This window comes from Haliotis rufescens, unplaced genomic scaffold (assembly GCF_023055435.1).
Source record: "Haliotis rufescens isolate VD_foot unplaced genomic scaffold, xgHalRufe1.0.p SCAF_13, whole genome shotgun sequence".
NCBI classification, from domain to species: domain Eukaryota; kingdom Metazoa; phylum Mollusca; class Gastropoda; order Lepetellida; family Haliotidae; genus Haliotis; species Haliotis rufescens.
In genome coordinates this window covers 25348197-25375142 of record NW_025963813.1, presented here as the reverse complement: position 1 = coordinate 25375142, position 26946 = coordinate 25348197, and the positions used below count along the sequence as shown (strand labels likewise).

Sequence of the window (26946 nt, the reverse complement as noted above, 5' to 3'; positions counted from 1 at the left end):
AGAAAACGACACAGTGACATCATCCATTGTCGAGAACACAACACAGTGACATCCATTGTTGAGAACACAACACAGTGACATCATCCATTGTTGAGAACACAACACAGTGACATCATCCATTGTTGAGAACACAACACAGTGACATCCATTGTTGAGAACACAACACAGTGACATCATCCATAGTTGAGAAAACAACATAATGAATTCATCCATTGTTGAGAACACAACACAATGACATCATCCATTGTTGAGAACACAACACAATGACATCATCCATTTTTGAGAACACAACGCAATGACATCATCCGTTGTTGAGAACATCAACACAGTGACATCATCCATTTTTGAGAACACAACACAGTGACATCATCCGTTGTTGAGAACACAACACAATGACATCATCCATTTTTGAGAACACATCGCAGTGACATCATCTGTTGTTGAGAACACAACACAGTGACATCCATTGTTGAGAACACAATGCAATCACATCATCCATTGTTGAGAACACAACAAAATGACATCATCCTTTGTTGAGAACACAACAAAATGACATCATCCATTGTTGAAAACACAACAAAATGACATCATCCATTGTTGAGAACACAACACAGTGACATCCATTGTTGAGAACACAACACAGTGACATCATCCATAGTTGAGAACACAACATAATGAATTCATCCATTGTTGAGAACACAACACAATGACATCATCCATTGTTGAGAACACAACACAATGACATCATCCATTGTTGAGAACACAACGCAGTGACATCATCCGTTGCCTGTTGTTGCACAAGCTGGATTGCGAGGTATTGAATCCACCAGACAAACATGTTGATACTATTCCTTGGGGATTAAATGCTCCAACTTCTCAATTGTGGTTAGTGTTAATTTGGGAAGCTGGGTGTTACCTTCCTTCTATCTTCTACCCATTTCCTGGCCCCATTATGCACTCATGCACTCTCACTCACTGGTGCTGCATCATGAACTAGAACATGCTGCATCATGAACTAGAACATGGCCCCACTATGCACTCATGCACTCTCACTCACTGGTGCTGCATCATGAAGTAGAACATGGCCCCACTATGCACTCATGCACTCTCACTCACTGGTGCTGCATCATGAACTAGATCAGCAGAAGGAACTTTCTCCCGCTCATCTGCATTTTGAATTGATTTAGAAATTTCTTATGCTGCCTATAAACACATTTCATTCTTTGTTGTACATTAATAATGGCCTTGTTGTGGTGACTTCTGTGGTGAGAGATCTGTAGCCTGACACAGTGCTGATGCTTGCAGCCTACTGCAGGGAGACCAGCAAGGACCACCGCCTGCTGCACAAACAGGCTGACCACTGTAACGACAAGAAGTACATGGCCAAGAGGGTGCAGGAGATGAGCTCCGAGATGTTCTTCGCTGCTTTTGTCAAGGTGGGTGATGTGTGGGGAATGTTGGACACTTCAAAATGTATACAAAGTTCCACGAAGAAATAAGATACAGTTTATGACTTATGCTCCTGAAATGATCCCTATCCCTATTTGAACTCCAAATTGTTGCTTTGGAAAATTCAAAAAGGGAAAAAATGCACCTGTTTAAAGCAAGCCTGATGTGTGTACAAAGTTTCATGAATAAATATTGAATTGCTTATGAGTTATGCTCCGGAAATGAAATGTAATGGACAAAGAGATCCCATTTGTACATCCTTCACAAAACTTGACAAGGTGGCTGGGTGGTTATGATGTGGCAAGGTGGTCATGGGGTGGCAAGGTGGTAATGGGGTGGCAATGGGGTGGCAAGGTGGTCATGGGGTGGCAAGGTGGTCATGGGGTGGTAATGGGGTGGCAAGGTGGTCATGGGGTGGCAAGGTGGTCATGAGGTGGCAAGGTGGTCATGAGGTGGCAAGGTGGTCATGAGGTGGCAAGGTGGTCATGAGGTGGCAAGGTGGTTATGATTTGGCAAGGTGGTTATGGGGTGGCAAGGTGGTCATGATGTGGCAAGGTGGTTATGATGTGGCAAGGTGGTCATGGGGTGGCAAGGTGGTTATGATGTGGCAAGGTGGTTATGATGTGGCAAGGTGGTCATGGGGTGGCAAGGTGGTCATAAGGTGGTCATGGGGTGGCAAGGTGGTCATAAGGTGGTCATGGGGTGGCAAGGTGGTTATGATGTGGCAAGGTGGTCATGGGGTGGCAAGGTAGTCATAAGGTGGTCATGGGGTGGCAAGGTGGTCATAAGGTGGTCATGGGGTGGCAAGGTGGTTATGATGTGGCAAGGTGGTCATGGGATGGCAAGGTAGTCATAAGGTGGTCATGGGGTGGCAAGGTGGTCATGATGTGGCAAGGTGGTCATGGGGTGGCAAAGTGGTCATGAGGTGGCAAGGTGGTTATGAGGTGGCAAGGTGGTCATGGGGTGGCAAAGTGGTCATGAGGTGGCAAGGTGGTTATGAGGTGGCAAGGTGGTCATGGGGTGGCAAGGTGGTCATGGGGTGGCAAGGTGGTTATGATGTGGCAAGGTGGTCATGGGGTGGCAAGGTGGTCATGGGGTGGCAAGGTGGTCATGAGGTGGTCATGGGGTGGCAAGGTGGTCATGGGGTGGCAAGGTGGTTATGATGTGGCAAGGTGGTCATGGGGTGGCAAGGTGGTCATGTTGTGGTCATGGGGTGGCAAGGTGGTTATAAGGTGGTCATGGGGTGGCAAGGTGGTTATGATGTGGCAAGGTGGTCATGGGGTGGCAAGGTGGTTATGATGTGGCAAGGTGGTCATGGGATGGCAAGGTGGCCATGGGGAGGCAAGGTGGTTATGAGGTGGCAAGGTGGTCATGAGGTGGCAAGATGGTGATGAGGTATGAGTGGGCAAGTTGGTTGTGAGGAATGAGGGGTCAAGGTGGTTGTGAAGTAAGTGGAGCCAGGGTGGTTGTGAGGTAAGAGGTTGCAAAGTGGTAATTAGATATGAATGGGCAAGTTTGGTGTGAGTTATGAGGGGGCAAAGTGGTTGTGAGGAATGAGGGGAAAGGTGGTTGTGAAGAATGAGGGGAAAGGTGGTTGTGAGGTAAGAGTGGGCATAGTGGTCGTGAGGTATGCAGGGGCAAGGGTGATTGTGAGGTAAGAGGGGGCAAGGTGGTTGTGAGGTATGATGGGGCAAGGTGATTGTGAGGTAAGAGAGGGCATAGTGGTTGTGAGGTATGCGGGGGCAAGGTGGTGATGAGGTATGAGGGGGCAAGGTGGTGATGAGGTAAGAGGTGGGAAGGTGGTGATGAGGTATGAGGGGGCCAGTGGGGAAGAGGGGCAAAGTGGTGATGAGGTAAGAGGTGGGAAGGTGGTGATGAGGTAAGAGGTGGGAAGGTGGTGATGAGGTAAGAGGGGGCCAGTGGGGAAGAGGGGCAAAGTGGTGATGAGTTAAGAGGTGGGAAGGTGGTGATGAGGTATGAGGGGGCCAGTGGGGAAGAGGGGGCAAGGTGGTGATGAGTTAAGAGGTGGGAAGGTGGTGAGGAGGTATGAGGGGGCCAGTGGGGAAGAGGGGGCAAGGTGGTGATGAGGTATGAGGGGGCAAGGTGGTGATGAGGTATGAGGGGGCAAGGTGGTGATGAGGTATGAGGGGGCCAGTGGGGAAGAGGGGCAAAGTGGTGATGAGTTAAGAGGTGGGAAGGTGGTGATGAGGTATGAGGGGGCCAGTGGGGAAGAGGTGGTAAGGTGGTGATGAGGTAAGAGGTGAGAAGATGGTGATGATGTATGAGGGGCAATGTGGTGATGAGGTATGAGGGGGCAAGGGGGTGATGAGGTATGAGGGGGCAAGGTGGTGATTAGGTATGAGGGGGCAAGGTGGTGATGAGATATGAGGGGGCAAGGTGGTGATGAGGTTAGGGGTGGGAAGGTGGTGATGAGGTATGAGGGGGCAAGGTGGTGATGAGGTTAGGGGTGGGAAGGTGGTTGTGAGGTATGCGGGGGCAAGGTGGTGATGAGGTAAGAGGTGGGAAGGTGGTGATGAGGTAAGAGGTGGGAAGGTGGTGATGAGGTATGAGGGGGCAAGGTGGTGATTAGGTATGAGGGGGCAAGGTGGTGATGAGATATGAGGGGGCAAGGTGGTGATGAGGTTAGGGGTGGGAAGGTGGTTGTGAGGTATGCGGGGGCAAGGTGGTGATGAGGTAAGAGGTGGGAAGGTGGTGATGAGGTAAGAGGTCGGAAGGTGGTGATGAGGTATGAGGGGGCAAGGTGGTGATGAGGTATGAGGGGGCCAGTGTGGAAGAGGGGGCAAGGTGGTGATGAGGTAAGAGGTGGGAAGGTGGTGATGAGGTATGAGGGGGCAAGGTGGTGATGAGGTATGAGGGGGCCAGTGTGGAAGAGGGGCAAAGTGGTGATGAGTTAAGAGGTCGGAAGGTGGTGATGAGGTATGATGGGGCCAGTGGGGAAGAGGGGCAAGGTGGTGATGAAGTAAGAGGTCGGAAGGTGGTGATGAGGTATGAGGGGGCCAGTGTGGAAGAGGGGCAAGGTGGTGATGAGGTAAGAGGTGGGAAGGTGGTGATGAGGTATGAGGGGGCAAGGTGGTGATGAGGTATGAGGGGGCCAGTGGGGAAGAGGATCATACTGGTAAGTTTTGTTTATTACAAATGTTGTAGTGGTTCTGATGTACCTGACAGTCTGTTTGTCTTCAGGAGGTTGGCCCATTTGAAGAGAAGGCGATGGTAATGGGGGTGATGGATCATTCCTTTGACGTTTTCATACTCAAGTTCGGAGTCTCCAAGCGTGTCTACTGTGATGTAAGTAGAGGAGCTATTTCATGCTGTTGGAACACATACATCACCTCTATATCAGTGGTTTGGTAACAGAAATATAAACAGCCAAACCTGTTCCATATTTACAAGAAATCTTGAATTGAATGTATGATTCCGACTACATCACAACCATGTATACACCAAAGGCAAAAAGGGGATGGGGATGCTTTCTTCTTATCTATGTGTGAGTGAGTTGGGTTTAATGCCGCTTTTAACAGTATTCTAGTTATATCATGGCATTTCATCTTAATGTGGGAGGAAAGCCTGAAGTGATGCAGGTGTGAGACGTTTACCACTTCGGTGAAACCCATGAGCACGAGTATGGTGCTGACAAACCCAGAAACATAATCGGGGTGAACCGGGATTAGAACCCACAATCATAGGTTCCTGGTGTGCTCAAGGGATGCAACTCTGCACAGCGAATTGCGGCACTTTAGAAAACTGTGCCACCTGTGCCCCCTCTTATCTATGAGGAAGTCCAGCATTTCACATATTGTTTTCTCAGTAAACTTCAGATGGCATTTGCTTTCATTTTTGACAAATTGTAATGAACCTCTGAAGAGAGAGATGTAACTATATATGTGATCACCACAGATGGCCCTTGATCAAGGAATTAAGTTTTTCCTTAAGTTTGCCATGTGGGATGGTGGTGTATAAAGTAGTTTCAACAGAATTGAACTTTGTTCTTTTCTGAGAGTGCAAAATTTGAAGCAAATCCCTTCCGTTTTTGAGAATCCACTTAGCTTTAATTCCACTTGTTTCAAATACTTTTTGGTAATATAAAGAAAGTCCTTCCTTGATCGTATTAAGGATTACTGGCAGCGACCAGTTATCACCGAGGACCAATTATTGCCAACTCCCCGTTATTGTGCACACGTGACCACATCTCGTTCTACTTTTGCTTGGTTTCATTAGAAGAGAGAAATATTTGTCCCAAAATGGTGAACAAAACTAACTCTTGTGAAGAAATATTAAAAAACCAACCATATAATCACCTTGCTCAAATACAACTTTAGAAGAGACACGTGGGAGGTGTCATGTGACTCATTCACGTGTAAACTAAAATCCAACAACATGAGGATGCACATTTAGTTCTGTTAAAGCTTACTACAGTCTGTCATTTCTTCCCCAAATTTCAATTCTAAAACCGATTTGAGATATTTAAAAAAAATGCATAACCCTGTATATATTGTGAAATCCATAGTACATAGTGTTGAGGATAAGCATGTGGAAATCAAGTTTAGGGAATATTAGTGTAAGTCAGTTTGCAGATGACAAATTGGTAAAAGCATTTCTTATTAATTGTGATGAATATAAACATAGAGTACGATACCAGAGAAAATAGAAAATTTAATTTGTATAACAAAGTGGTGTGTGTTCATGTGGCACGGGCTGTTTAGACAATGGCGATCTCTGGTACAGTTGGGGGATGGGAAAGTTCTATTTCCACTGTTTTGATTCCCTGTCATCGCGTTGTAACAGAAATCTCCTGAAACATTTTCCACAGACAGAAAAATGTGCATTTGCTTGTAGTTTCACAAAATTTAAAGTTATTGCCATAGGTAACTTTAAACATGGAAAAGTTCAGAAATAACATGAAAAGAAATGGCGATAACTGGTCGGTGACCAGTATAGTTAAACTTTGAGACGGGGATTTGGTGGTACATTTGCTTGCCCCAGCATTAATTCTCTCTTTGTACAGATTTTTATGAAGCTTTTGAGTAAGAAAGGGTTCATGTTTATGGTTTCAGTTCGTCCATAAAAATAATTGTCTTCCTGTTTGCAGCAACTGCCTCTGCAGAGCAAGACTTACATTCGGGACCACAAACAACCTATTCTCACTCTAGTCTGGGCAGCAGATGACCTCCATCCACAGGCTGCCAAACAGACGCTGAAGATCTTTACATCAGTCACAATCTGCATGATGGGGGACAACAGAGACCCTCTGAAGTGGAAGGTTTGTGGAAATAATTCACACAAAGAAAACAACCATAGATGATTGATTCACTTCCCTGAACAAGCAGATCCTGCCATTTCCCTGTAAAGGGGGCTACTTCATTTGTTTGCTGGAGTTTGAGTTCCACTGCTTCCACTGCCACCACCACTATTGTTTTTCTCAACCGCTAGCTAAGGTCAAGGTCACTAGAGGTCAAATTATGAAACTTGCTTCAATTTCAAAATATTTTGGAATAATTCATGAAATATCTGATTATTTTCTAATCACCTAAGACTCTCAATAAATAGTTGTGTCAAATGTGAAGGTAACTTTCATATGTCATGATTGTGTCTAATGTTAAGGTTTGAGGTCATTTATTAATGGAATGACTTCTAAATAGTTTCATTCAGGAAGTATAGTTAGTATAGTATGGAGGCCATATTTGTAACACCACCTGATTTGCAAGATGTAATATTCTCCCAAGTCATTGGGTGATGTTGAAGGTCAAGGTAACTCAGTGTGAAGTAGACATTCCAAGAAAATTTATTTGCAATCTCTTCAACATGTATTATTGGAGTTTGGCAAATGTTTATATACATGATCTTTGGGCACTTCATGGTTGAGACTGAAGGTCAAGGTCATGAAACAGAAAGTGCTTATGAACTTTGTAATTGAGGTGACCGCCTCCGTGGTCTAGTGGTAGAGCGTCCGCCCGGAGAGCGGAAGGTGGCGGGGTTTGATCCAAGGCCGCGTCATACCAAAAGACGTTAAAAGATGCTACATGTTGTTACCCTGTCTGGCGCCTGGCATTAAGGGGCTAAAACAAGGACTGGTCGGCTCGGAGTCGGTATACTGTGTCTGAGTGGGGTATTCATGTTAAACTGTGGCATGGTATCTCAGTGAGCTAGCACTATAAATCGGCATCAGTCCGGACTAGTACAAGCAGCCACACAAACACACACACGTACATGCACGTTGCTATATAAGTGCAATAATCTTGGACGCGACATTACACCCCATTTCACCACCTCACCTTGTTATTGAGGTAGCTAGAGGCATAGGCTTTTCTGTTACCAAGGTGTACTGCATTGGGCTTGTGTGAAGCCAAGTATCACCTGACGTAAAGTCAAAATAAATCATGATACATGCAACTGATGGGAAAGTTTTGGGGCTTCAGGAAAGGTGGGGATGGTCTTCTGTGTTTGCATGTAATACAAACACCTTCTTAGTTATATCCGCCATTGTTTCGCCATCAATGGTCAGTTTATGGTGCAAATCAAACCGTACATGGTGCTTTTCCATTTGAAATCATTAGGTAACATCTGGAGTTTATAGTTATCTACTAGGACTAGGCCCCACATTGACTAAAGGTACCAAGTGAACTCGTGTCACTGTGTGTAGGAGTGATTGACTTCAGTTGAGTGTTTAAGCTATGTGTAAATGTTATATATTTTTTGTTACCTTACAGGCTATCCTCAAAAGACCAACAGAGAGCTGCTAGTGATTGTTATCCCCGGATGCTGATTAGACATGTCCTAGTGATGAGTTGATACCAAGTGTGATCACCTCGTCACCTAGACAAGTCGGACCCACTGCTGTCAAGCCTACCAAAGTGGAGAATTGGCTGGCAATACCCATCATCTTATACATTACCACCTCTGAGGTGTGGAGGGTCAGTCCAGACAGATAGAAAGCAACCATGTGAATCAAACCTTACTGGAGTTGCTGAGGATGCATGTTGTGGGATGAACAATTGTATTTTCTATTGTGTTTTCATTGTGTGTATGCAGTGTGTCAGGTCGTGTGGATTTACATCTTCATCTGTCACCAGTAGGAATTGGGACATCACACCACTTGTGAACTGTTTTACTTTGTGCTTTGAATCAACTGTCAGAGTTAGGAAGGTTTTAAGTATGACTGTTTATTGTTAACAGACCTAAAAGACCTAAGCTGTAGACATTGTTCACAGTGTTGGTCACCAGCATCTCTGTTACAGACTCTCTGAGTGGCTGTAGTCCTGAAAAGTTTCCTGCAACGTGCTCATCTACCTAATACACTGTGGTCTGGACAGGGTTATCCTGTACACAGATCTCATGTTGGAGATGGTTATTAATATACTTTGACAAGACATGGGTTTGCTTAGGTGAATGGCTGTCAGACAGCCACCTATTATGTCTGGTCAGACTGTAGTATCCTGCACCTCGTCCACAAGGCCATGCTTCAGTGGCCAACCGGCCATTCCCTGACCTACATTGTGGGCATCTGAGACACATTGACTCTGTGCTGCTTGCCATGACACCTAATTTGTTTTGACAGCGCTGTGATTATTTTGTCTGTCTGTCTGTCGATCTAAGACATTCACTCTGAAGGTCACACACTCAATAATGTATTGTGTTCATTATAACTTAAGAAGTGTTTACTGTTGGCAAATGTAATTTCGTACATATCCTTGAGAGTGATCTGGTGTTTAGTGAGCTTCAGTGAAAGTCAACGTCACTGGAATGGTCATTCATCTGTTAGTTCTGCTTTTTTGTGTATTCAACCAATCCTTTGTGTTGGTACAACATGATTCATGTTTTAAACTAGAAATAATGAATCACTGGATTGGCAGAAATTGAAGGTCAAGGTTATTAAACTGGAAATGCATACAAATGTCTTATTAAGGTGTCTGGAGGCCTAACATATTGCCTGGCGCAGTATTTTACTGCTTGTGTTTTCACAAGCATAAAGGATGCCACTATACTGGATGTAATTACAACTAAAGCAACATTGTATATGATTTTTGTACTGACAAAGTGAGAGTAATAGGAGTCATTAAACCAATGTTTAGGTTGATCTTTATGTTAGCTGGAGGCAAGATATAGGGGCTGCAGCTGTCTGTGCAGACACTTTCCTAGTTAAAATTAACAATGTATATATCTAGTTTGTGAAACTGTTCAGAAAGAAACACAAACCTTGCTCAGAAGATTTTGGCATCTTCATCCACACTCAACTTGGGTTTATGTAGAGTTTCCAGTTGTAGTGATTTTTAGAGATGTTTGTCTCCATTACAATTTTCTTGATGTGTTTCATCACGCTGGACATTTCTGAATGACTTAAGCCCACAATGCTAAAGTACAATTTCCCAGTGACCATGTTGTGCTGTAGTGGAGCCCTTCTCATGCTAAGTGTTCTTCGTGGAGCTCATGCTCATTGTGTCTTCATGAAATGTTTTACAAAGTGCTGACGTGCTGCCTTTTGAGGCATATTAGTTTGACAATAGTTATTTCTCTGTGGCAGACAAGGCCAAGGGTGATCATCGAAGGTGATGTAATTTGCTTTGCAGAGTTGTGTCCCTAAGGCATACTAGAATACTATGTTCTTGGGTTCTAGTTCTGGTTTGCTCTAATTATGTTCTTGGTTTGTCAGCACCATACCCATACTTTTGGGTTTCACTAAAGAGATAATGTCTACAACCTACATTGTTTCATGATTTTGTTCATCATAGGTTTGTTTGTCAGCTGTATGACAGCGGTCTGTAAATAATTGAACCTGGACCATACATTCCAGTGATTGACATCATGAGCATCGATCTAAACAATTGGAACATGCATCAACGAAGTCTGTGAGCATGACAACTCGATCCCGCTAGTTGCCTCTGACAACAAGCTTGACCATGAGGCTGACACACCAGGATATGATTGAAATGCATGCGGTCATTGTTTGTTGGCTTCACTAGATTCCAGCCTCAGTCAAGTAAAGTAGGATGACATTGCAGTCTTTCACATCCAAAGATGAATGTTTATAGATTTGCCAAAAGAATTTTAATACTTTGAGGCATCTTTTATTTCCATGGATTTTCTTTTATCAAATAATCGTGAATCTGATTCTCATTGTTAATTATGATAGCAGCTTGTAAATAATTGAGTGTGGAACAGACAATCCAGAGGTTAAACACTGGCCTGGAATCCCCACAGGGTATACCCTGGCCTGGAATCCCCAGAGGTTATATACTGCCCCGGAATCCCCAGAGTTTAAACAATGGCCGGGAATCCCTAGAGGTTAAACACTGGCCCGGAATCCCCAGAGGCTAAACACTGGCCCGGATTCCCCAGAGGTTATACACTGGCCCCGAATCCCCAGAGGTTATACACTGGCCCTGAATCCCCAGAGGCTAAACACTGGCCTGGAATCCCCAGAGGTTATACACTGGCCCCGAATCCCCAGAGGTTATACACTGGCCCTGAATCCGCAGAGGCTAAACACTGGCCCGGATTCCCCAGAGGTTATACACTGGCCCTGAATCCCCAGAGGTTATACACTGGCCTGGAATCCCCAGAAGCTAAACACTGGCCCGGATTCCCCAGAGGTTATACACTGGCCCTGAATCCCCAGAGGTTATACACTGGCCTGGAATCCCCAGAGGTTATACCCTGGCCCTGAATCCCCAGAGGTTATACACTGGCCCTGAATCCCCAGAGGTTATACACTGGCCTGGAATCCCCAGAGGTTATACACTGGCCCCGAATCCCCAGAGGTTATACACTGGCCCTGAATCCGCAGAGGCTAAACACTGGCCCGGATTCCCCAGAGGTTATACACTGGCCCTGAATCCCCAGAGGTTATACACTGGCCTGGAATCCCCAGAGGTTATACACTGGCCTGGAATCCCCAGAGGTTATACACTGGCCTGGAATCCCCAGAGGTTATACAATGGCCTGGAATCCCCAGAGGTTAAACACTGGCCTGGAATCCCCAGAGGTTATACACTGGCCTGGAATCCCCAGAGGTTATACACTGGCCTGGAATCCCCAGAGGTTATACACTGGCCTGGAATCCCCAGAGGTTATACACTGGCCTTTTTAATAACTGACTACTCTTCCGTTATATGCTATGCAGGCCAATCAATCGGTTATCACACAGCTTGTGTTTGGTAATGTTTGTCCAGAGACCTCTTCACATAGCATGACATGTGGATATCATGGTATATCTGACATGTTATTTTCAGTAAATACATTTTATGCTTATTTGTAAATAGTTTGTGGTGTGTAACAGATGTGCCAATTATTATGCTTTTAACATAAAGCTGTGTTCTAGGATATGATATACAAAATTTAGATTTTCAAACTTTAATAGTGGCACAGTTGTCAAAGCAGTTTGCTGTGAAGAGTTGCTTCCCTTGGGCCCGCCAGAATCCTATGATTGTGGGTTTGAATCCTGGTTTGCCCTGATTATGTTTCTAGGTTTGTCAGCACCATACCCGTGCTCGTGGGTTTCACCAAGGTGGTAACATCTGAGACCTGCATCACTTTAGGCTTTCTTCCCACATCAAGGTGACATGCTGTGATATAACTGGAATACTGTTAAAATCAGCATCAAACCCAACTCACTCACTCACTAAATTAATAAATTCCCAGACACAGTTCTGAATGATTCCAGATGTGTGATGATTGGTGAATAAATCACCAAGTTAGTTGAGTTAAAAAGCTGAAGCATACTGGAATTATGTCTATGTGTCTAATTAAGTTGTCTATTTGCTGTTGTATATGTTATGTCTCTGTTGTTGTTTCTATGGGTGGGCATGGTCAGGGTCAGTTTTCTAATGGTATTTTCTTTTTGTTGTGTATGGGGAATTCCATTTTTAAGCTGTTGAAGTTTTATTTGGTGATGGTGATGGTGACTGGAGCCTTGTCCAAATGATGGAAGTCATTCTTTAACATGTAGGATTATTGCGAGGTCTCAGATCTTCAATGAGTTTTCTCAATGACAACACACTTCTTCACATCATTTCTGTGAGGTTTTGTCATGATATTCTGCAAGCGTGAAGGGTATTTCTCCCTTGAGCTGATCTCAACTAGTTTGACCTTGCTTCCACCACACGACATGACATTAGTGAAGGGGTTGCTGTATGGTTGGAAAGGTTTTCCCTTACAGAAATAAATAAAAACACATGTCTATACAAAATGTTATTTCAATGAAATTGTTTACATGACTATCTAAAGTATGAAATAAACTTTTGAAAACAATTTGTCTGTATTTGTTAATTAATAATCACGTTTGGAATAGGTCTTCAGCTACCCATGCTACCCATGTCGTAAAAGGTGACTCTGCCATGTTTAAACCCTCCATCAAATTACAGTCGTGCAATGAGGGACATGTTTCCTCATCACTTTGATCATGTGATCATATATTTCTTTCGCTGTCCTTCCTGACTGCCGTTTTCTCTAACATAAGGGAGACACCTGCTTCGTAGTGTGAACTGTTTGTCTGGTATTTGTTGGCATGTAAGCTGCATTATGACGATCAAATGCCAGAAACTATTGCACACTTGCTGTAATATCATAATCTGGTCGTTTACAAGGTACACGGACCATGTTTGGAAGTAGTCTTGTCATTTTCATATCTTCTCCAAATGGTGGTACCCCATTAGTCAGACAGTTTAATAGGGGTGGCTTATAAAAATATGTGAGGCATACCTATTGTGATAATGGACCAGTCTTAATCCCCCAGTTGGAAAGATCAAATAACTAAGGACCTTCATCTACTCAGATAAAATGAACTCACCACATGGCAAAGAGAATACCTTTGAGACTTAATTAATGAACTCTTTGATGATGTAAATATCTTGACACTAAGATCTCAACTCAATTTTTCTGTTTTTACTTAAGTATATATATATTTTCAGAATTGTAAAAATTGTCACAATAATGACAGGGTTGCAGAAAGGTACGCCTTAGGTGCTGTTTCAGCGTCACCTCTTCAACACAAACAAGACCATGAAGACCTGTGATCACTGGAGGCGTGTTGTGAAGACCTGTGTTCACTGGAGGTGTGTTGTGAAGACAGGCACTGTAAAGAGCACTACTGTTGGTGACTTTGTAAGAAATTACAGCGACCATAACCACCCAGATATCAGACACTACTTTTCGACTGGTGCACAATTGTATGCTCTCAAGTCAGGGTCTGTCGTCTACATGGATGGGACAATTACCGCCATTCCTGACTTGTGGAACCAAATGTTTGTTGGATCCTCACCCTATCCTTTAGTATATGCCCTGATTCCTTGTTGCACTATTGCTTCATTCAGCCGTCTTCTCAAGTTCCATGTTCTGAACAAAGTCTCCTAAACAAAGCTTTGTCTCCAGAAAAGATCCAGACAGATTTTAAGTTGGCAGCTATAAGGGCTATCCAGATCGAGTTCCCCGATGCATAAGTGAAGGGTTGTTTTATGCACAAGCTATATGGCGAAGGGTCCAAGGCCCTTCCTTAGACTGGTCGACAATTATCGGGAGGATACAGAGGTCGAGAAATGGATCCATCGTGCCTCTGCCGTACCTCTTCTTCATGTTCATCAAGTCCATGATATTTACATAGAGGCCATGTATACTTGTCCAGATGTGCCGTCTCTGTGAGGTTCAACGATTACGTTGTTACTAACAGGGTGGATGATGACACGCTAACTTTGTCTTATAAGTAATATTCTTGTGTTTTGATAACTGTTGATGACTGCTTTGGTTTATTTATACACACGTGCTATATTTTTGTGCTGACAAATATGAAGTAAATAAAATGATAAAATGCGGTTTGAATTTATCTCTTTCGTCTTATTTGTATAGTACAGTATCTGACAACTGGGATATGAGCGGGACGAGCCAGTTTTTCTTATGGGTAACAGCTATTGGTAAAATGGGTACTCAACCACGACATGTGATTTTAAACTTTCTGACACTGGGGTATCTGATAAATAGGAGGTCTCCCTCCAAATCGTACGTGTGTATCAGTCACCAGAGGCCTTGTGTCTTTGATATTCTGATATACTCGACAAAACGGATGGACAAGTGGTTCAAGGCCTCATTAATCATTATTTGTTTCGCGGAGAGGTGCCTTCTACTGCCTGGGTGAGCTGGACGTAGGTCGGAATCACATATGTACCTTGTTATGGTCCATGGAGCGTCAGTATCCGACCACTGGATGGGGAATTCACCTCTCTTTGCCCCTTTCTCCCATATTAAACCTGAACGCTCTAATGCGACTTACAGACTGTTAAGATCAGTTTTAAGCAGTCTCTGTTTACAGGAGTCGTGTTCAATTAGGTAAATGTCCAAAACTGGAAGCAGCTTGCTACTTGAAAAGCCGAGCTGTGTAATACTCTTCACCTGGCGTCTTATGTCGTGGTGTGGACATATTTCTGGAGGGATGTGTTGTTACGGAGTTGGTGGTGATTGGGCTGCTACTGTGTTGAACTGCAGCTCAGCAGCTTTGTCTTCGCAGCTTCATCTCTCTGTTGAGCTAATCACATCAGCACATGTTGAAATGTCGCCTGATCAGATGTCTTTCGGTTATAGGTTTATATGATAGAAGTGCGCACAGATAGAAAAGAGATGCAACACAGTTATCAAAAGAAGCGTCTCTATCATATTTCACTGATCACTTTAATAATTTTTTTAGACAGAATGTGTTTATGAACATTCCATAGTAAGTTTATTTAGTTATTTAGTTTACAGATCCTCCAAACCAAATGTTTCACTCTTGTATACGATATAAATTATAGTAATAAAATAATATGTTTTTCTTCCCACCGAATCTTAAAACTGTTTCAGATATGTGGAAAACACCTTCAAGGTGATAAGTTCAAAGAAGAGAAGTAAGCCTTTCACATGCCTTTGAAAGGCAACGCTTTCCTTCTGTTTGTAGCTCGCCGAAAGGATGAACTTCAACATGGCTAGCCCCGCAATGTTGCTCAGATTTGTTGCGAGAAAATCAAAATATTTTCGTTTTTATGAAACTCAAATTAAAATCAAGTTGTGATGAAATATTTAAGAACCTTCCCGGAAACCACACGATCTAGTAAATCTTTATATATGTGCTTAAAACCCCCCGAAACATTGATTCAAATCCCTGTAATGATTAAGTGTCTTTTCAGAAAAAAGGCCAAGATAAGTGATATTTGTGTAATAATATGCATTCATACAATGGAATAAAGGCTTAACCGTGATGTTTAAAATGAGGGTTTAACTCTTTAAATTGAAAATGGAAAGATTTACCAAATGGCCAATCTAAAAATAAATCTATTATTACGAAACGAATTTTCTATTATCTTTTTAGCATCACCTGCACTCATCATCTACGAACATAAAATATCTGCTGTACCACACGTGATGATGCTATATAACATATATGTTTGGAACCATAACATTGTTTTTTTAAATTGTAAAAAAACGCATCCACCATATATGAGGAATATATAAGACGTTGCAACACCACACCACGACGCCCATGTAACATGTAACGTATGAATTGCCCATTCGGAATGTATGGGACCTCCACACAGCCCCATGATGCCTTTTGTACGCACGACAATACTGTCAGGTATCACTTAAAATTGCCTGTTTGTCCATCATTCGTTCTGCGTCGTAAACATCTCAGAAACCACTGAACCAATGATCCTATTTTCAAAATGGTCACCTTGGCAAACACATTTTTGCCTAAAATGTCACGTAATTTGTTAAATGTGTAGTTGTAGTGTGCTCAAAATATACTTTTAGTATTTCCATTTTTTATCTTTATTTGACCTTTGCAGTTTATCCATGTCCTGATTCCGCCCACATGCATTTCCTTACATATATTACTGTACAGCACTTCTGGGCCACCACTGGACCAATCACAACGTGCTTCACACGCTTGCTCCCACCAATGATGGAACCGACTCTGTTCAAGCAGTTCGAATCCGATTTTCAATATGGCAACCAGGGCATTCATATTGGCACATCTATTTATGGATTATTTTTCTGCCCAAGACGTACTGAGATTTGTATTTGTTTCGTTTGTTGTATTCAACAAATACTGGTATGTTCCGTTTTTCGCAAAACAGTTTATCTTGTTTTGACCATACTCTCACATTCCTGTATGGCTCTTTAAGCTTATCCTCTGAAATGTACGCATGTTTGTATCTCCTCGTGGTAACATACATGTATTTAGTTCAACTCATCTCATACTGTTTACTAATATCCAGGTGAGCTTTAGTGACGCTGCACAAGTTGTAATCCATCGATCACAAGGCTTTGGTAACATAATCCGCAGACCAAAAAACATCAACCAGAGACCATAGTCCCGGAGCAACAGACCGAAAAAAACACCCACAAAATATGGGTCCACAAGAATGTAAAGATAAGTTGTGTTGAATACTACCACCAACCGTGCCGCAGTTTAACATGAATACCCCACTCAGATACAGTTCTTGTTTTAGCCCCTTAATGCCGAGCGCAAGTACCATCTTTTGCATCGTTTGGTATGACGCAACCGGGGATCGAGCTCCCGACCTTCCGCTCTCCGGGTGGGCGCTCAATAACTTGACCACTGAGGCGGTCTTTGTTCCATAGAGAATACTGTGTTAATAAAAATGGTGTGAACTAAAGGGTAGCCTGCACACACAGTCAGCACACAGTGTGACGCCCTGCCTGCGCAGCGCTTGTTGGCTGTGTTTCTCCTGTGAGTTGCATGAATGTAGTCGAAGGCTTTTCGACCCAGGCTTTGTGTGCTAATATTATTAATGCCCATGAACATTTATGGGTCTTCGAGTACTAACTAGAAACGGGTTAAAGTCCAAGTTGGTTATAATTTAATTGTCTTCTGAAGTTGGGGAAGTCAGTGTTTGAGAGCAAGTAAAAACGGGAATTGTGATATTTAAACTTATACATGTCAAGGGTCACACCTGAAACACAGTATTCAACAAAGCTCAACAAGAAAAATTCCAAATGTTCATGTCCGCCTCGGTACATACGCTATAGTTATTTTTTAAAGAAAGCTTTCCGCAAAAAACCCTGCTTATTTGTTTTTGTAATGATACACAGATTGAGTAAATACGTTTGGATCGTATTTAACATGATCAATTGACCTACAACATTCCCTCGCCTTTTGTGAAGGATGACACGAGCAATGCTACTCAAAGGGGTACATATTGCGACCAAGATCTGTCCAGTTGATAGTGTGTCCAGCTCCCTTCCTGTGTGGAGCCGGTCACTGCTCCACGGAGTAATTCACAGTTACCGTCTCCAGATAAAGATGGCGGGTGGTAGTTGAGAGCCCAACAGTCCTTCTCTCTGCCACAGTTATGGAAACACTGCTGTTTGTTGCGGGTATGAGATGCTGCCATGTCAGTGGCCAAGTACTTTTTGTCGCCCATCCTTTTGAAATGTCCATTTCTTACGATTTCTGTGGAAAAGGGAAAGTAAACATGTGGGCCTGTAACAAGCTTTGTCAGACTACAATTTGTTGAGAGACTAATCTATGCCGGCCCACCAATGTTTCAGCTGGTCGGCATATGATGAACATAAATAGCAGTTTATGCTTGAAAACAAATATAAGTTATATGTCCGACCAGTTATAGTTTAATATCTAAAAATAATTATACATGTAATTCCTACAACTCATATATGATCGTAATGCAATCAATTGAATAATGCCAATGCTACTAATAGGTAATGTATGGTATTATAAGACAAAATATCGGGATATGATGTATCGTAACTTGAGTGCCAATGTACGCACTGCTGGGAGAATATCTAGCAGTACATAGTGTGGGGCATTACCTTCACACAAGTAGGTTGTGTCCCCTCTACAGCACACAGCATGCCCCGAGACACTGCTCATCTCCACACCTGGAATATAGAACACGTCTTAAATGTGCGGTGAGTAACAGATGATTCTCAAAATAATGATTCACTATTCAACCAATAGATCTAAGGGCAAGGATAATTCAGTGTGATCATGGTTTGTCGACAAAACCATTATACAAGTATATGTTGGACCCGGGTATGACACAGCTAGTTACAATCAAAATGTGCTCGGTCTCAAAGCGATGTGTTATCGACCCTTCCTAAGATTATCTCAAAGTGTATTTAAGGCACATTCCACACAATTACACGCTGGGTGTCCCGATAGGTAGGTGGGATTGTAATGTGTATGCTTAAGATGATTTGTGCACGTGTGTGTGTGTGTGTGTGTGTGTGTGTGTGTGCGTGCGCGCGCGCGCGCGTGCGTGTATTTATCTGTACCTGGAGGAGCGTAGCAGTCCTCGTCAACCACCATATCTAGGTCGTCATCTGAAATATCAAAGTGCACCATGAGAACAGTTCCTCCTTTTAGTCATTAGGGACAATACTAAATACTAAATACACCCCAACGTCACATCACCCCATCAATGTTACGAAGTTGTTCCCACCGATGACAAGCTGATTAACGAGATGTTAAAGTCACACTACAAAAAAAGAAGTCCGTTTGAGAACGATGAATTGCAAAATAACTCGAAATCCAGAAAAGTGTATGAAACATCAATACGGTACTTGACCATGAATACCCTGTACCCAACAAAATCTGAATTTTGTTTATTTTAAGACCCATGACGGATGAAGTTCTTTAAGAAACTATCATGTAATTTTGTATAGAAATGTGTACATGACACGTAGGGGGGGGGGACAAACCTTGGAAGGCACAGCGCAAGCACGCATGTACTGCACGTTCTGTGGTAGGGGAAATGACAGAGCGTTAGAGGGGCAGTCTCATGATAATTTCAGTCGCAATCTGACTCGCTCATGCCATAGATCTCGTCGTCGGAACTGCTGGTGCCTGAACCGACTGCCACTATTATAACTATTATAGGTTGGACTGTGGCTGGCCGTAGTCAATCTCGTGACCAATAACGTGGCTCTATCTCGTCAACGACTGTGGCCACACAACGCCTCCATGTTTCTACTGTTACCCGACCAAGGGATTCCTTAACTGTCAACTTTATACACGGGGTCAGGTTTCATAGTTTTGATGATTTCATAGAGCTGTGGTTTCGTCGCTCGAGAAGGAAAGGTAATGTTCCTCCGTTGCAGCCAAGTAACCATGTCTCCTTTACGGTTATTAGAGGTTGGAGTCTTGCTTTCTGGATCCTGCACACTATGATACGGTGCATTGTCCATGACAAAGAGAGACTTGGTAGGCAAAGCAGGGACTAATTTATCTTTCACCCACTCCAGAAATACATTGCCGTTCATTTCTGTGTGGTAGTCCCTGTTGTCTTTGGCCTTGGCTCTAAAGACGAGGTCACAGTCTGGGAGAAAACCCTGACTAGCAGAACCAGCATGGAGAACTATGAGTCTTTCATCCTTTCCCATTGGTAACTTTCTACCAGACTCCTTACAGTCACCACTGGGTACCCACTGACTGCTGGCTGTGTGTGACGCATTTACCCATGTCTCATCTAAGAAGACGGGCTCATATCCTTCTTTACGTTTCTGCTTGATGGTACGAAGGTAATGATTTCGGAGACGAACAATGTCAGACTGTTCACACAACACAGCCCTATTTTCTCCAGTTATCTTTTTGTATTTGTAACCAAATGTATGCAACAGCTGCCATAGTTTGTACTTTGTAACACGTAAATCATGGTCAGTTTCAAGGTGTTTCTTCAAAACTCTAGGGACAGGTACTTATTTTCTGAGTGCAGTTTAACAATTGCACGTCTGACTTGATCCCTCTGAAAACTGTCTAAATTATCAACCTTGCGTGGTTTTGACATGTTCCCTACCTCCTTGGCCTGACTATCTGTATCTCGTCGACTAACAACATTTTTACGTTTCTGAGGGGACATACCAAGAGCTTTTGAAGCTCGTTTCAAGAATTTATTAATTGCATAAAAAGGCTTTGCTCTTTCTGCTTCACTTCTAAAGAAATCATACACATTCAACATCAACTGTTTAACATCTGCTGAGTAGCGCATCTTGTCATTGAATGAACACGGTCACTGTGTCGCACGTGCAGACCGTGCTTGTGCTGTTCCTTCCACGGTTTGTCCCCCTTCGTGTCAAATACACGTTTCTATACAAAATTACATGATAGTTTCTTAAAGAACTTCATCCGCCATGGGTCTTAAATTAAACAACATTCAGGTTTTGTTGGGTACAGGGTATTCATGGTCAAGTACCGTATTGATGTTTCATACACTTTTCTGGATTTCGAGTTATTTTGCAATTCATCGTTCTCATTTGGAGTCAAACGGACTGTACCATTACGAAGACCGTTCCCAAGAAAGACCTGAAACCTTTCTCAACTTTCCCGTTATGTGGAGCAATATTCCAGCAGATCCAACCTTTTCTGTCTACATTTCGCAACTTTTGAGGCACAATCGAGCATGTTGATTCTACAAAGATTTCAAAGAGCGTCATACGATCCTTGCTCAAAAGTTGTTTGATCAGGGTTACAGGTGAGGTGAGTTGGATTTAACTTCGCGTTTAAGATTATTGCAAGATTAGAGCGACGTGAATGCACGTGTGTGTAAACACATATAATACAATCAAAGTCGTACGATTGATTCTGCTTTTGTCAGATAGTTCCTATGGTTATGGATAGGCTTTTGTCGCTATTAATTACTTGTATTAGGCATAACATCTCGTCCTGCATATGGGCTAACCGGGGTCTAATTTACCGACCTTTACAATCCTTTGGCTGAATATATTCCACGGTGTTTTTGAACACATTTTTATGTATGAAAACTATTTGGTTTATGCTTTCAGATATTACTGATACATGAACAAGTAGGTGACTGTAAAATCATAACTGTTGTCGACAATAGTATGTTAGCACTGTAGCCATCATGGTGAAATTTGAAATTTAAATTCCTGGTGATTTGCCAATTTGCTAAACATTTAAGGGTACATGAGAAGACGTCATTCTCGAACCAAGTCTCGACGGGAAGATCAAACTTCTTTTTCAATCGACAGTAAAAGTATCGGGGGCTGGAGATTGAGAGACACGGTCCTCTGCTCTTGTGCCTCGAGCAGACAACAGCAGACAACAGCAGACAACAGCAGACATTACATCGTGTAGACCTGTAGCCCGATGCCAAGGACTGACACCGACGAGAAGATATGTATAAGTACCTATTCCATCCTTGTTCACACAACAGGCCTCCTCGTCAACGACGCCGTCACAGTCGTTGTCCACGCCGTCTCCTGGGTAACCATAGGTTGGTGCACAGGCCTGAAATGTTGGTCATTGAACATTGAGGTAAGATAGCCAGAAGCCGAACCACACCTCGTCCACGTCCACACCTTTCAGCATGAGAACAGACATAGATAACATGGCATTCACAGTATACACAGGTAGTCGGCCGAGGAAAACGTCATTGAGAACTGATTTGTTAGTTTGTTGTTTAGCGCCGTACTCGGCAATATTCCAACTCTATGACAGCGGCCGGTAAATAATCGAGTCTGGACCAAGCAATCTAGTGATCGATATTATGAGCAACGATACACACACCTACCAAATCACAGAACCTGAAAACTAACCATTTGGTCGCATACAATGCTGGGGACCAATTCTAGCAGTCATACATATATCTATATTGTTAGTTCTTAGTGAAAAGGTCAAACAATTAAAACATATACGCAATGAATACATACAGAAAACAGATGTTTGAAAGGTTATCACCTAACTACACCATACACAGATACACACAAAAAGATGCAGGCACACACAACATGCACGCACACACGCACTTTCAAAAAGAGACCAACAGGAAAAACTCACGGCAAAAAGCGTTGACGCTGCAGTTCCTAACGAGTGTGCCGTAGCTTTACACTTTTCGCCCGAATACACATAGGCCAAGAACGAAACGTGCCCCTCATGTGTGATAGTATTGTGGTAGGCCGATTTCATCAGTTCAATATAAACAATTGCATACTGGCTTCCTTCTGCTTGTTCGACTGAGACGTTAGAGACGTTAACACTTTGGTTATTGAAAAGCAAACCAGCTATCGCAAATTCTTGAATGACAACTGCCACGTAATACCGCCATTTACCCGTCACACTGACACCAAAGACGTATGATGTTCTTGCTGCATCTATGGGGGACAGTATCAACAATGATGGGTCACCTTCATCAGAGGTGCGACTGACCGACAACTGGGCCACCTGTACAGGTTTGTTTGCTCGAACGTATGTAGCATTTTCCAAGTAAAACTCCATCCAGTTTCCAGGTTCCCGTAAGAGGTATGAACCTATGCCATATACATACAACGCCGTGTTGGCCCAGCTAGCCAGCACTCTGTAGATGTCTCCTGACATTCTGTTCGGAAACGGCACTGTCACATAGTCCTTCCCCCAAACGTTTACTGGAGGAAGCTGGTCAACCATTGTGGACGAGCATCCATAAAAGTGAACACGTGTTCGATTAACGCCACTATAGGCGGTGATGGGCTTATTTGCAATCACGTGACTTCCGGTGAGATCAGAACGAGTCTGAATTTGGAGTACATCATACTGTTCCAGGGTCCTTGTTATTATGTCACCATTTGAGTATGTGTCACTGTCGAACGTTACGGTCACATTATCTGATGTTGTCAAGGTGATGGAAACCAAGGTATCATTATTGGTGGCGACAACAGCAAACGTCGATCCAGCCGCACTGTTCGTGATATAATAACAAACAGCATAGTACTCATTCCCTAACTGATCCGTTGGTCGAACAAGAAATGAGTCGTAGTTGCTGCCGGATCCTTTCCACGACTCCGTGTCGATTCCTACAACGGTTATATGATGTGATGACGTCACATGTATACCTCTTCTGTCTATGTAAGACCCATAGTTCATTGCCATTGCTCCGTGAACTTTCAGAGAATGTATTTGACCTGGGGCAAGAATGATGGTTTCGTTGACCAGGTTAGGATATCCAGGGGCGATAACTCTCACCTCTGCTCCCTGGTCCGTGGTTGGTGTTAGGACCAGATAGTCATAGCTGTCATTTGTGTGGTACACTTGTATAAAGGCAAACACAAAGTCACTGCCGGCGTTCCCAAAGCAGCCTGGATTGAGAGACAGAATAAGTGCCAACAAACACGTATGCCACACGCGTGCGCGCATATTCACTTTCAGGTTTGAATACCGCAAATTACATCACAGCCTGAAAAGATAAAATTGAAATCAAAAACCCAATATACTTAAGACGCACCTATGCTCTATTATAACCGTTTGCTAATAACATTCATTGTTTGAGTAGGACAGCCTCTTGCCAAGCGTGTGAAGCCCATTTCTGGTGTCCCCCGCCGTGATATTGCTGGAATATTGCTAAAAGCGGCGTAAAACCATATTCACTCACTCACTCACTCTTGTCAAGCGACATCTTTACGCTTACCTCTGTTACACATAAGAACGATCATAATAATTAGCAGATTATCCATGGCGTTCCTCAACGCTGCTCTTCTGTTCAAATCTTATCATTTAATAATCTAAAAAAATAATAAAACATAACATTGTAAATTGCCCATGAGTACATAGAGGTGTCTACGGTGACAGGGATATGGACCAAGGTGTGACATGGTTAGACTACAGAGAGGTTTCTATGGTGACAGGGATATAGACCAAGGTGTGACGTGGTTGGACTACAGAGAGGTTTCTATGGTGACAGGGATATAGACCAAGGTGTGACGTGGTTAGACTACAGATAGGTATCTATGGTGACAGGGATATAGACCAAGGTGTGACGTGGTTGGAATACAAAGAGGTACCTATGGTGACAGGGATATGGACCAAGGTTTGACGTGGTTGGACTACAGATATGTATCTATGGTGACAGGGATATAGACCAAGATGTGACGTGGTTGGACTACAGAGAAGTATCTATGGTGACAGGGATATGGACCAAGGTGTGACATGGTTAGACTACAGAGAGGTTTCTATGGTGACAGGGATATAGACCAAGGTGTGACGTGGTTGGACTACAGAGAAGTATCTATGGTGACAGGGATATAGACCAAGGTGTGACGTGGTTGGACTACAGAGGGGTATCTATGGTGACAGGGATATGGACCAAGGTGTGACGTGGTTGGACTACAGACAGGTATCTATGGTGACAGGGATATAGACCAAGGTGTGACGTGGTTGGAATACAAAGAGGTACCTATGGTGACAGGGATATGGACCAAGGTTTGACGTGGTTGGACTACAGATATGTATCTATGGTGACAGGGATATAGACCAAGATGTGACGTGGTTGGACTACAGAGAAGTATCTATGGTGACAGGGATATGGACCAAGGTGTGACATGGTTAGACTACAGAGAGGTTTCTATGGTGACAGGGATATAGACCAAGGTGTGACGTGGTTGGACTACAGAGAGGTTTCTATGGTGACAGGGATATAGACCAAGGTGTGACGTGGTTAGACTACAGATAGGTATCTATGGTGACAGGGATATAGACCAAGATGTGACGTGGTTGGACTACAGAGAAGTATCTATGGTGACAGGGATATGGACCAAGGTGTGACGTGGTTGGACTACAGAGAAGTATCTATGGTGACAGGGATATAGACCAAGGTGTGACGTGGTTGGACTACAGAGGGGTATCTATGGTGACAGGGATATGGACCAAGGTGTGACGTGGTTGGACTACAGACAGGTATCTATGGTGACAGGGATATAGACCAAGGTGTGACGTGGTTGGAATACAAAGAGGTACCTATGGTGACAGGGATATGGACCAAGGTTTGACGTGGTTGGACTACAGAGAGGTATCTATGGTGACAGGGATATAGACCAAGATGTGACGTGGTTGGACTACAGAGAAGTATCTATGGTGACAGGGATATGGACCAAGGTGTGACATGGTTAGACTACAGAGAGGTTTCTATGGTGACAGGGATATAGACCAAGGTGTGACGTGGTTGGACTACAGAGAGGTTTCTATGGTGACAGGGATATAGACCAAGGTGTGACGTGGTTAGACTACAGATAGGTATCTATGGTGACAGGGATATAGACCAAGATGTGACGTGGTTGGACTACAGAGAAGTATCTATGGTGACAGGGATATGGACCAAGGTGTGACGTGGTTGGACTACAGAGAAGTATCTATGGTGAAAGGGATATAGACCAAGGTGTGACGTGGTTGGACTACAGAGGGGTATCTATGGTGACAGGGATATGGACCAAGGTTTGACGTGGTTGGACTACAGAGAAGTATCTATGGTGACAGGGATATAGACCAAGGTGTGACATGGTTGGACTACAGAGAGGTATCTATGGTGACAGGGATATGGACCAAGGTGTGACGTGGTTGGACTACAGAGAGGTATCTATGGTGACAGGGATATAGACCAAGGTGTGACGTGGTTGGACTACAAAGAGGTATCTATGGTTACAGGGATATGGACCAAGGTGTGACGTTGTTGGACTATAGAGAGGTTTCTATGGTGACAGGGATATAGACCAAGGTGTGACGTGATTAGACTACAGATAGGTATCTATGGTGATAGGGATATGGACCAAGGTTAGACTACAGATAGGTATCTATGGTGACAGGGATATGGACCAAGGTTTGATGTGGTTGGACTATAGAGGGGTATCTATGGTGACGGGGATATAGACCAAGGTGTGACGTGGTTGGACTACAGATAGGTATCTATGGTGACAGGGATATGGACAAATGTGTGACATGGTTAGACTACAGATAGGTATCTATGGTGACAGGGATATGGACCAAGGTTAGACTACAGATAGGTATCTATGGTGACAGGGATATGGACCAAGGTGTGACGTGGTTGGACTATAAAGAGGTATCTATGGTGACAGGGATATGGACCAAGGTGTGACATGGTTAGACTACAGAGGGGTATCTATGGTGACGGGGATATAGACCAAGGTGTGACGTGGTTGGACTACAGAAAAGTATCTATGGTGACAGGGATATAGACCAAGGTGTGACATGGTAAGACTACAGAGAGGTATCTATGGTGACAGGGCTATAGACCAAGGTGTGACGTGGTTGGACTACAGAGAGGTATCTATGGTGACAGGGCTATAGACCAAGGTGTGACGTGGTTTGACTACAGAGAGGTACCTATGGTGACAGGGATTAAACCAAGGTGTGACATGATTAGACTACAGATAGGTATCTATGGTGACAGGGATATGGACCAAGGTTAGACTACAGATAGGTATCTATGGTGACAGGGATATGGACCAAGGTGTGACGTGGTTGGACTACAGAGGGGTATCTATGGTGACAGGGATATGGACCAAGGTGTGACGTGGTTGGACTACAGACAGGTACCTATGGTGACAGGGATATGGACCAAGGTGTGACGTGGTTGGACTACAGAGAGGTATCTATGGTTACAGGGATATGGACCAATGTGTGACATGGTTAGACTACAGATAGGTATCTATGGTGACAGGTATATGGACCAAGGTTAGACTACAGAGAGGTATCTATGGTCA

General features: G+C 43.5%; 2 protein-coding genes across 5 annotated transcripts in view; one reads left to right on the top strand and one right to left on the bottom strand.

Moving 5' to 3' along the window:
• Positions 1 to 12711, top strand: part of LOC124110798 (DIS3-like exonuclease 2) — a 69649-nt gene extending 56938 nt beyond the window's left edge. For all 4 annotated transcript variants that reach the window (XM_048394344.1, XM_048394342.1, XM_048394343.1 and 1 more), the window contains 4 exons: positions 1306 to 1436; positions 4651 to 4755; positions 6557 to 6727; positions 8175 to 12711. In XM_048394344.1, the coding sequence (XP_048250301.1) occupies positions 1306 to 1436; positions 4651 to 4755; positions 6557 to 6727; positions 8175 to 8207 (440 nt within the window). In that variant the 3' untranslated portion in view covers positions 8208 to 12711. The remainder of the gene's footprint in view (positions 1 to 1305; positions 1437 to 4650; positions 4756 to 6556; positions 6728 to 8174) is intronic.
• A 4313-nt stretch (positions 12712 to 17024) lies between these two features.
• LOC124110788 (IgGFc-binding protein-like) lies at positions 17025 to 23627 on the bottom strand. The gene is made up of 5 exons (XM_046470206.2): positions 22259 to 23627; positions 21610 to 21709; positions 18739 to 18786; positions 18274 to 18342; positions 17025 to 17896 (listed from the first exon to the last, which is right to left on the bottom strand). The coding sequence occupies exons 1-5, from the start codon at positions 23588 to 23590 to the stop codon at positions 17628 to 17630; spliced, it is 1818 nt and encodes a 605-aa protein (XP_046326162.2). The 5' UTR covers positions 23591 to 23627; the 3' UTR covers positions 17025 to 17627.
• Between the last annotated feature and the right edge of the window lie 3319 nt (positions 23628 to 26946).